General features: G+C 41.6%; 1 protein-coding gene across 2 annotated transcripts in view; it reads right to left on the bottom strand.

The window, feature by feature from the left end:
- Positions 1–1,468: 1,468 nt before the first annotated feature.
- The window catches only part of GNPTAB (N-acetylglucosamine-1-phosphate transferase subunits alpha and beta), a 47,302-nt gene continuing 37,241 nt past the window's right edge, over positions 1,469–11,529 (bottom strand). For both annotated transcript variants that reach the window (XM_082240378.1, XM_082240379.1), the window contains exons 16-21: positions 10,211–10,324; positions 7,845–7,930; positions 6,342–6,440; positions 5,243–5,410; positions 4,431–4,521; positions 1,469–3,524 (exon numbers count right to left, since the gene is read on the bottom strand). In XM_082240378.1, the coding sequence (XP_082096504.1) occupies positions 3,447–3,524; positions 4,431–4,521; positions 5,243–5,410; positions 6,342–6,440; positions 7,845–7,930; positions 10,211–10,324 (636 nt within the window). In that variant the 3' untranslated portion in view covers positions 1,469–3,446. The remainder of the gene's footprint in view (positions 3,525–4,430; positions 4,522–5,242; positions 5,411–6,341; positions 6,441–7,844; positions 7,931–10,210; positions 10,325–11,529) is intronic.

The raw sequence follows: 11,529 nt of genomic DNA, 5'->3' as shown, positions 1-11,529 counted from the left end.
TCTGCCCTCCTAACATAAAGCCTCCCCCCCCCCCCCAATAAATTCTGGCTACGCCCATATATAAAAAATTAAGGGTTTTCAGCAGGAAGCTACCAGAGATACTGATTGGAAATGAAGCGGTGTGACCACCCCACAACAGTTGCAGGTGCAAACAGTATTGAAAAGGCGAAATGCGACTGCCAAAAGTATCGTGAGCACCAATCAACATGAATGTGAAATTAAAAAGACATCTGAAGGGACTCAAATGTTCTGGCTTATTCTTTGTTCCACTTTTGATGTGAGTTAGTCCATTCAGATATCAATGAGGTGGTAGCATTGGGGAAGTAGCACTGGGGCGGGCGGAGGGGGGGACTAAGCAAAAGAAACCCAGCAATGCACTTTTATCGTGCCAAAAACATATTCATAATACTGGATCAGCATGGAGGGGCCCTGAGATGAGTGCAGGGTGGGGACCAACACTGTCCAGGCTTGCACCTTTGGTGTTGCCAATGCAGCAGTTTGACTTCACCCCCGGAGATGCACAACATTGTCTTTCGAGAAAGTTGCGTGCCAACAACAAAAGGAGCCGCCTTGTAGCACTACAGACTGCCATTTTTTATGATTTAAGAAAAAACAACCCCCCTCACTGCAAGTAAAAATACTATTCTATCAGGGAGAAAGCTTCCAGCAGTCTGCTTCTTATAAACCACCGTGGTACAATCCATCCTACTACTTAACTCTCATTGGGTAAACAATGATCCTTTTCACACTTTTTCTCCAATTCTTTACCAAACATGTAGACTGGATTGCACCTGCTAATCCTGTTCCCAACCTCTGTGCATTCTGAGCATAAATACTCTTTCACATCTTCTGCTGAATGTGCAAGTCAGGATCTGTGGGTAGAATCCTGTGCTCCTTCCAAATCGTCAATGCATACAGGTGTGAAAGGGACTCACACTGCAAGTACAATTGCTTGAGCCAACCCAAAGTGAAAAGTGGGAGAAAATGGGCAGAAAATGGGACAGACCACCATAAATTCATTGGAAGATTGCTCCAGTTTATATAATAAAATTGTACTTTCCATACCTGTACTCTCCTCTAGCCTTGCTACTTCCCCATTCCTGGTCCCCCACTGATGCTGTCCTCAAACTTTTTCTTTTTCTTTTAAAGCACATGCATCTGTGTGTAACATTTAGTTTAGCTCTCTATGTACAGTTGAACTTGTACCCAGACTAGAATTTATTTACTTGCCAACCCAAAATATTGGACCAATGTGCTGCTTGACAGAGTAACTGTATTTACCAAAGTCAAGTTTGATTTCGGTTTGGACACAAACTAGTTAGCATTAATCACAGTCTTCCTAATTTGGAGGTCACTACACACTATAGTAGACACAAACTAGGGTGCAGGTGGACAATGTTGTCCACAGTAGAACTCCAGTGGACACATAACAACATAGTTCAGTGTTGTGAGTAGAGCCACAATGCAATTGCTGCTTTAAAGTTTATTGTGAAATGAAGCTTTGCTTTTTAAGACAGGCAAAACAAGTAGCATTTTAAAGCAGTTGAACTAGATTTATTTCTTTAAAAATTAGGTGTATGCACTTGATAAAGAATAAGGTGCCTTTTTGATTTAAAAATACTTAACCACTTTTCAGAGCATTAAATACTTGATCATTTTTCTTGACACACACAATATAACATTTTTAAATCAAAAACATCTGTTAAAAGAAAGCATATATTTTACAGCACATGTACACTGAAAATCCCCCATCTTCATGATAAAATAATTACTGAGGTGATTATAATCCTGAAAAGTTGTTAATATCATGATTAAAGACATTTCTTTTAAAATAATCTGTTTGGGACAAAAATCCCTTTTCTTTTCCTGGTCTGAGATTTGTTTTGACATAATAGGGCAGATCACTAGACTATTTGTATGTCTGAATTTTTGAAAATGAATGCTTGATATGAAAAAATGGCTGAGTATCATGCTCTTAGTTATACCGTTAAAACAATACAAAGTATTGAAAACTTATATGGAGAGGCACTTTTGCTGCTAAATATACACTGCTTGTACACATAATGCAGCTAAGCCCCTTTTGTTTATAGCCCTAATTTTTTTAATTAGGCGTACAATTCGTACTAGTGTTTCTAGAAACTGAATGAAGTAGATTGAGCTGCAGTTTATATTTTGATCAATAAAGGCATTATACAAAGAAAAGAATCAAATGTATTTAAATACCATTTTCTCATAGTCTAGCAGCAGAACAATATAGCAAATAGGACTTCACCATTCTAATCCTTCATTCTATAGATGAATCCGCCTTATATTTAAACTAGATATACTTTACAAAATGAAGAGGGTACCTTAATGGGGGAGGGGGGACAGACACAAAGGCTACTATCCTGTTCCTTTGCACATGAAGAAATGGATGCACAGCTGCTCAAAAGATCTACGTTAGGACTATCCTCACATCAAGCTGCTGCTATTCCAATCAGGGATTTGTGTTAATGGGGATACCTGGACTTTCCTAAAAAAAAAACCCAGAAGCTCATTCTCTTATGCTTTCTGTGTGGAGCTCTCGTCCTGCTCTTTCAAAGTAGCCTATTGGTCAGGAGCCCGAGGAACAACAAACATGGTAAGCCCTATGTTCAATGGACTGGCTACCATGGGGAATATATAACATAACAAGGCCTGAGAAATTGTGTAGGTGGCAGTTACAATGGAGTGTTGTGGGAGTCAGTTCATATCCTGCCCTCCATGTACTCAAGAGGCAAGTTTATAGCTGTGCTTTACTGTTCAAAACATAGAGGGAAAGGTTAACTGACTGAACGGTCAATGGCACATCAAATGCCTTGGGATGCAAGCTCATGGACACATCTAACAGAAGATTCTATATCCAACATTATTATTTAGTTGGCAAAGGCTACTGCAACAAATGCAGCTATGTTTCTTTCAGTAACCCTTTTTATAAAAAAGGATAATGCACTCCGGAAATTATGTTTGTGAATTGCAACCGTCTGAGAGCTGGCAACACAACCCTTCCTCACACTGTAAGAGCACATTCCTAAAACATCCCCTCTTATGCTGATAGCTGGGCAATAGTTAGGATGGTGAATATTTGCCTGTCTGCCAAGCCTACACTGGTCCCAGCTTCAGCCAAGTACATGGAAAGCTACTACCAGCAGCTTCCCCGCACTGGCAGTAGCAAGTGCTAATGTCACAAAATAGGGTTGGGCACTGGTGGCTTTGGGTCTTCTGGATCCAGAACCTCACCGATCCTCCTAGGGGCCCAATTCTCTGGCTGTTCAGTAGCATAGGTGTCATACACAGAACCACAAAAGCTGTAATGGATGGTGACACTTCTGTTCATGCCCGGCACACAACTATCAAGACACTTCTGAGACGAAACATTGTACATGCTCATTACATGTTGAGGTAGACTGATTTACAACAGAAGTCTTCTAGACCTTCATTCTTTCCGGGCAAACTTCTTTTTGAATCCTTCTCCTTGGAAAGAACTTCCGTTTGAAGGCTATTAACTGAAAAATTAAAGAACACTTTTGTGCGTGCTTGCAAATGAATACTTGGCAAAATCAAAACAATCATATGGTTCTTTTCCGTTCCCCTCCTTCCCAGGATATTACCTCTGCCTGGCACAGCTATTTCCATGGCGGACTATTTCACCTCTGGAGATCAGAACAGACTTCACAACATAATGCATCTTGTGGGGGCAAACTGGGGAGCATATGTTTGCACATAAATGCCTCAGTAACATGCATGTTCAAGAGTGGCTCCTGTATACATTTCCTCACTTGATCCAGGAGTTTATGTGCAACTCACACCAATTTGCTGGCAACAGCACTTATCTGGAGAAGGGGAAGATTTGAGGAACAGAAGACTGGATTCAGTCCTCCTCATACACCCTCTCTCCAGAATAGATATTTGGTATTATTGAGAATGTGATGTGTATCTTTATTCCTGGACCCAGCTTTTTAGCCAGATTAACTCCCACACCTGTTTATGCACACTGTTCCTTAAATGCCCCCCTATGCAAAGAAGACCTGATCTTAGTTGAACTGAAGCAGCAGAAACTGACTCCAGCTATACAGATGTAAGGAATGCCAACTGGACTAACATCTACTGAATGCTTTTGTTATTATGAATGTAGTCTCAGTGTCTCTCACTGAATCAGAGTTGGACGGAGTGTTTTAAGCCATCCAGTCAACTCTCTGCTCTCTTCACTGCTACCTTTTCCACCATTGCTGCTCCACAACCTTTGCTGAACTCATTTTATGTGACATGCAGCAGCCGGTGCAAACAGGCTAAAACAGTAACCCTGGCTTAATATATTTTACAAAACCCTTTACTGGGACTTTTCGTGATATGGTTTAGCAAGAGTGATATCCTAAGAAAGTTTAATATTTGCATAAAATTATATCTTTTACCTGCTCAGCAAAAAACGAGGTGACAGTGAACACAATCAATGTCACTAACACACAATGCGTCCAGAACTTCAGCTTGTCTCTGTAGGCCCTCCTAAACACAGCATTTTTAAAAGAACAAAATAGTATTAAATATCTATATATTCCTAGAAACATAACATTTATTTTAAAATATTTATATGCCACTTTTCCAGGAAAAGCCTATTCAAAGCATTTTAGAAGCAACAAAAACTACAAGAATAAAAAAAATCAATTATTACCAAAACCAAGAATAAATCAGACTCAAAAAGTTAAAAACAAATTCAGAACTCCAGTAGCATAATAAAAATCCAGCTTTCTCTGGTGACCAGAACAAAATACTGCTCAGGGAAGGTAAATGAAAACAAGAGTATAAGGCCTGACTGAAAGTCTGAAATGTAGCTGCTTGCCACAACTCTCCTGTGAGAGAGTTCCAAAAGTGTGGAGCCACCAGGGAAAAGACCACCTCTTTTTCTCTTATGGTTCTCTATTTCATAGACCTTGGAGGTAGCCTCCAACTGAGATATCAGTGTGTGGACAGGATAATATAAGTGCAGGGGGGTCCATCAGATAGCTCAGGCCTGAACCATTTAAGGCTTTTAAGGTTTAGACCAGCACTTTAAATTGAGACCAGATACTCACCGGGATCTGGGAACACACTGATATAATGTAGGTGCTGTTAAAGCAGATTGCCAAACACCAATCAGGAATCTGGTGGCCACATTTTGAACCAGCTGAACAGTCCCCTGAAGATCACATCCCCAGTATGCTCATTTCAAGGGTTCTGAAACACTTACCATTCCTGAAGCTCCTGGGTGTGAAGAAAACGATTCCGATACTCTCTGGGCAGCTCAAATTGGGATGGTATGGGAAACATTGATTCATAGAAATCCCTAAGCACTGCCTTTACTGTCTGAGCATCCTTATGATTGTGATCAATGTTGTCGTTGAGGCAAACAAATTTTCTGAGAGGAAAGAAAAATCAAGAAAACCAACGTTCTTATTGGTTGGGACAAGTAGTAAGCTGTTATCTGCAAACGACACACTCCCATATCTCAATTTGTTTTCTAAAAACCTTCAGTAGCCTGGCTCTCTACTCTGAAAGAGTAGAAATACTGTGAAAGAACGTTTCAGAGTATTTATTGTACATAATAATGGATCATAAAATAGCATCAGTTTTGTGTAGAAATATATGATTCCTACAAAAGCAATCTTTCTATATAGTTGCAAGATCAATTCAAGGTGTTTGAGGGCCTAATATTATAAGAAAAATTGTTTCATTGTATTAGGTTTCTGGGGGGGGGGACGCGGGTGGCGCTGTGGGCTAAAGCCTCAGCGCCTAGGGCTTGCCGATCGAAAGGTCGGCGGTTCGAATCCCCGCGGCGGGGTGCGCTCCCGCTGCTCGGTCCCAGCGCCTGCCAACCTAGCAGTTCGAAAGCACCCCCGGGGGCAAGTAGATAAATAGGTACCGCTTACCAGCGGGAAGGTAAACGGCGTTCCGTGTGCGGCTCTGGCTCGCCAGAGCAGCGTTGTCACGCTGGCCACGTGACCCGGAAGTGTCTCCGGACAGCGCTGGCCCCCGGCCAATAAATGTGAGATGGGCGCACAAACCCCAGAGTCTGGCAAGACTGGCCCGTTTGGGCAGGGGTACCTTTACCTTTACCTTTATTAGGTTTCTAGGGATTCTTAGGCAACACATTAAAAGTAGTTAATAGTTTACCAAAACAGAGTCAATCATGTCTACTTTGCTTCTTCCCACTCTTGCTGGGAGAAACAAACCATAGTCTCTAGCTTTAGCTTTAGCATTATGTCCAAACCACTGACTGTTGTTTGCTTTCTTCAAGCAAACTACAATTAATAAACATTTTACCTCAAATCTGAATGAGAATTGCATACCTGGGATTTTTTCGTATGTCATCAAGCTGTCCGACTACATGAGAAACATTGGTGCGGATCATTTTGAAGGCAACTTCCTCCTCTCCCATGATTTCAAACCTTAGCATTATATAGGAAAACATAACAGTAAATGCGAACAAAGGATTTACAACAATGGTGTCACTTGTGTTAAAAGGAATTTTTATTGTATAAATGGGTAGCCCCGTGCCCATATTGGTTTTTACCATTTTTCTATAGTTACTCATACAAGGAAACAGAGCCTGATGACTACAGCACTTCTGTAAAAATGTATGTTCCGCATTTAAAAAAACAAAACACTATTAATTCTCATTTATGGTTTGGGGATGATGCTTTCTAATGCGAGTACAGCGGTACCTCGGGTTAAGTACTTAATTCGTTCCGGAGGTCTGTTCTTAACCTGAAGCTGTTCTTAACCTGAAGCACCACTTTAGCTAATGGGGCCTCCTGCTGCCGCTGCGCCACCGGAGCACAATTTCTGTTCTCATCCTGAAGCAAAGTTCTTAACCTGAAGCACTATTTCTGTGTTAGCGGAGTCTGTAACCTGAAGCGTTTGTAACCTGAGGTACCACTGTAGTCCTTTCTATACACCACCCCTAGTGTCCATCTGGGATCCATGCTGGCATGGAGGGCATTACAAGATGGGGAGGTCTGTGTCCCCACCCAGCCCCAGACCAAGGAGGCAGAGGCACAGACTTACAAATGCCCCCAGAATGCCTTGGAGCACTGCACATGTGCAGAAGGGGAAGAGAAGACAAAATAGGAGAGCATTAAGGGGATACATCCTTGCATAGGCAGTGCACCACGGCTCAGAAGGATTGTTCCCTTTGTGCAGGGACACAAGCCTAAAAGTGCCCCAAAGGGATCACAATCATACCTGAAGACACAGCATAAAGCATATTAGAAAATGATGTAATTTGTGTCTGCCTAGCTGCTGAAGTCAGCCAAAACATGTTGAGAAACTACCTATTAAAATTTAATTGCACTTTATTGGCCTTGCCTCGAGCACTTTTTCCTATTACAGGTGCAACCTCCCTCCCATTTCCTGTTAGCTCTATTAAGCATGCAATTCCCTCTTCTCTTGGGCTTACTGCATGGCTCAACCCAACAGGTAAGAGATGCCACCAGGTGTGTACAGTGGCTTGCTTGAGGATAATTCAGCATGACTTTCAAGATCAACCATGGATAAATAATCATTTATAATTAATCACATTTTAAACAGAAAGCGCTTTTACTTCTATCACGTCATGCTGCACTTACCAAGGAGCCTTTAAATAAACACATACAATTCATTCTATAGGTCAGGAGTAGGGAACCTCTGGCTCTGCAGACAAGGCTGGACTACAATTCCCATCATACCTATTGGCCATTGCTGGCTGATGCTTATGGGAGTTGGAGTCCAACAATTTCTGGAGGGTCACGGGTTCTCCACCCTTAGGTGTTTCTATATGTCTGTCACAACTGAAGTAAAATAATACTGGATACCTGTATTTGTTTTTGTCCTTATATGTTTTATGAATTCTGTCAGTCACAAGCTTGCAGTTGGTTAGCAGATTTTTTGTCACTGGGGGCTGAAAACGGGGCAAACAATCAATTAATTGGTTGGTTATTTATGCATATTGTTTTTCTGTATTTTAAATGGAATCATGATGTAGCGAACTCCCAGCTAGTTGTCTGCTTTCCTTATTAAAAATATTGTCTTTTTTTGCTGCTGATCAGCAAAAGTTCTTGGGATTAATACTGATGATATGGAAAACAAATAACTTTTTGTATTTCATAAGTAACAAGACATTTAATCCAGTATTCTGCAGGGAGGCAGAAAAATGCTATGGTGCAAGCCAATCAATGTCAACCAGGAAACTACTCCAAGTGAGATCTGAACAGCTGGTATATATTAGTCTTATGATTCCTAATCCAGTCACAAGCAATTCTGAGAAACAACTCTCCTATTCTCAAGGGAAGCCTTTTAAAGGTTTAGCCTTGTTCTTGGAAATCCAACAACTGAAACATTTCAAAAATAACTTCAGTCATGATGTTAGAAACAAAAGATATTATGATGCTATATTTAGTAGATATTTATTTAAGGAAATAAAATGGCAGATTGTTAGAAGTGTTTATCAAGGGCATTAAGACACAGTAAAAGGAGGGATACAGAAAAAACATAACAGAATTGAGCTTATTTAATAAGAAGGGTTCTTACTTTATCATAACCAAGCTGTTATGTAGTTAAAATAAATTTCATGCTTAGTTTGTCCCTCCCTTCCCACCCACTCCTCTGTTGCATCTCTCATGTCAACTTTTATACTGTGAACTCCTTGGGGCAGGACCTGCCCTCCTGTGTTTTGTAAACTGCTATGCAGGAACAGCAACAAAAACAATAATCATGATGGAAAATTCTGAGCAAATTAGGCTGCAGTCCTATGCAGACTCACCCAGTGGCTGTAGCAGATGGTGTGCTGGGGCTGCACCGCTCACCTGACGTCTTTCTGGCTGGGTCACTGCTGCATATAGTGACTAAGAGGAGGAAGTGGCAGCAGCAAGGTTGGCATGGTGCAAATGCATTGGTGGAGCCAATCCTGCTGGCATATTTGCGTCGCACCAACCTCACTGCGGCCTTACCCTTCCTGTTGGATGGCCAGAGGTCAGGTGAGTAGTACAGTGCCACCACAATACCATCTGCTACTGCCTGAACACTATGGGGCTTATTTTTGAGTAGACATGCATAGGACTGTACTGTTAGCCTCCTAAAGGATGCAATGCTAAATGGAGGGGGTGGGTTACTGAGAGGAGATATGATAGCCATCTTCAAATATCTTAAGGGCTGTCACATGGAGGAGGGAGCATGCTTGTTTTCTCCTGCTCTGGAGGCTAGGACTCAAACCAATGGCTTCAAGTTGCAAGAAAGGAGGTTCCTACTTAAACATCAGGAAGGACTTTTGGATGGTTCAGAGCTGTTCCAATAGTGAAATGGTCTCCCTCGGAAGGTGGTGGACTCTCCTTCCTTGCAGGTTTTCAAACAGAGGTTGGATGGCCATCTGTCATGGATGCTTTAGCTGAGATTCCTGCATTGCAGGGGGTTGGACTAAATGATCCTCAGGGTCCCTTTCAACTCCAATATTCTATGATTCTATGAATTCAAAACCATAAGCGTTTAGAACAACTAAACGCATGTAAAAATATATCCTCACAGTAATTAATTTCACAGTTGCCATGGCCAGTTTCCATCAGCCATCAATTTTTTGGGTAAACAGAAATCTTTTTAAATTTCCCCTGAAAGTCAATGATGAGGGAGGTGGACGGACATCACGAGGAAGGGCATTCTATAAATGGGGAACCACCACTGAGAAGGCCCTGTCGTGGATCAAGGCTAACTGGGCAGCAACCAGAGGCAGCACCACCAACAAGGCCTTCCCTTCTGATCGTAGGACCTGTGATGAGTGATACTGGGAGGTGCTTCTTTAGGTACCTGGCTCCCAAATAATTTCTCCAGGTGGTTTAGTGTTTCTTTTATCCTTGAATTACAGCTGTTCTGTGTTATAGGACTAGGTGTTTTTCAAATTTAGGGGGCATTCAGCAGCAGCTCTTGGCACTCTTGCGGAGGGAGGGAGGTTTGCTCTTAAATCACAAAATCAATGGACAAGCTCAAGTTGTGCGTATGTCTGAAGCAGGAAGATTTGCTCACAAAAGAAATTAACGGGGAGCAAGACATCTCAGATTACTGAATGCAGGGATTTAAACATCGGCTTTTGACCATCTGAAATTATACCACATATTTTGAAAGCTGTTTTTTGAAATGCCAGTCTGCACCAATTGGAGAGGGAGATGAAAGTATGTTTGCAACAGCTCCTTACCAGATTGGGGTCATAATATGCCTCCTGAGTTGGTGGTATGTTGTGAATCCGAGTGATATTGAATGGAAGGGATTTAGAACAATTTATTAGCATTTGCTCCAGACCTGTCAAATCCTAGCAAGGGGGAAAAAAGAAAAGAAGGTTATGCATTTTCTTTCTCTGCATGGATGAGCTTTACTGCACACTTACACACAACCATGACTTTTGCTTATAAAAGCCTATTTCACTACATCAGTGAGCCTGGGCTCTTCTTCAGACTGCAGGTGGGAGCTCATACATTCCCTCAAACAATGATTTTAAAAGTCACTCGCACAGGAATGAGATATCTGGGAGAAGGCTAGGGTACAAACTTTCTCCCCAACATCTAGGTGGTTTTAAAAGAGGATTAGACAAGTTCATGGAGGATACAGCTATCTATAGCTACTTGTCATGATGACGATATACCACCTCGAGGATTAGAGGCACAACACCAGTGAATACCAGCTGCTAAAGAGCAAGTGAGAGCAGGTAAGCCCTGTTTGTGGGCTTACCATAAGCACCTCTGTGCAGAACTGAACTAGATAGGCCTTTGGGCTGATCCAGCAGGGCTCTTATGTTCCTATTTCACCAGAGGGAGGGCAGAGAGATTATAATTTTCTCCTGCTCCAGAGGCTAGTACTCAAAGTTACAAGAAAGGAGATTCCAACTTAAACATCAGGAAGGACTTTTTGATGGTTCAGAGCTGTTCCAACAGTGGAACAGTCTCCCTCGGAAGGTGGTGGACTCTCCTTCCTTGCAGGTTTTTAAACAGAGGTTGGATAGACATCTGTCATGGATGCTTTAGTTGAGATTCCTGTATTGCAGGGGGTTGAACTAGATGACCCTCAGGCCCCTGCCAACTCTGCAATTCTAAATATTTTGGATGTTATAAGCAGCTTTGACCATGAAAAGTGGCACACAAATTCACAATTTTTATGATCCGCAGCTGGTTGGTACGCCAACTAGAAATATTCTGCAATGCAACAATTTGTTGCCACTCCAACCTGTATTTTCTAAAAGATTTAAGTGTAATTCATCAGAACAGGAGCAAAACAGGAAGTTTGCTTCCAAGTTTGGTGAGCTTCCCTATCTTCACCAACGCATCAAAATGTCCCTGTAATCATGTTCCAGTAATAAGAACACTACACTTTCCTGTTAAGTTCTAATGCATTTCCTGAATTTAATCAATTGCTTTTTGACAAAATCTGAATAAGTAGTATTAAACCAGACACTAACACAGAAGTGTTAAGATGCCACTGAACAAACAACATCTGTAACATCTACTTTTCATTAACTTGCCC

The sequence above is a fragment of the Podarcis vaucheri genome (genome assembly GCF_965113315.1).
Source record: "Podarcis vaucheri genome assembly, chromosome: 10".
NCBI lineage: Eukaryota > Metazoa > Chordata > Lepidosauria > Squamata > Lacertidae > Podarcis > Podarcis vaucheri.
Note: the sequence above shows the minus strand (reverse complement) of the source record. Positions and strands in the feature narration are given on the sequence as shown.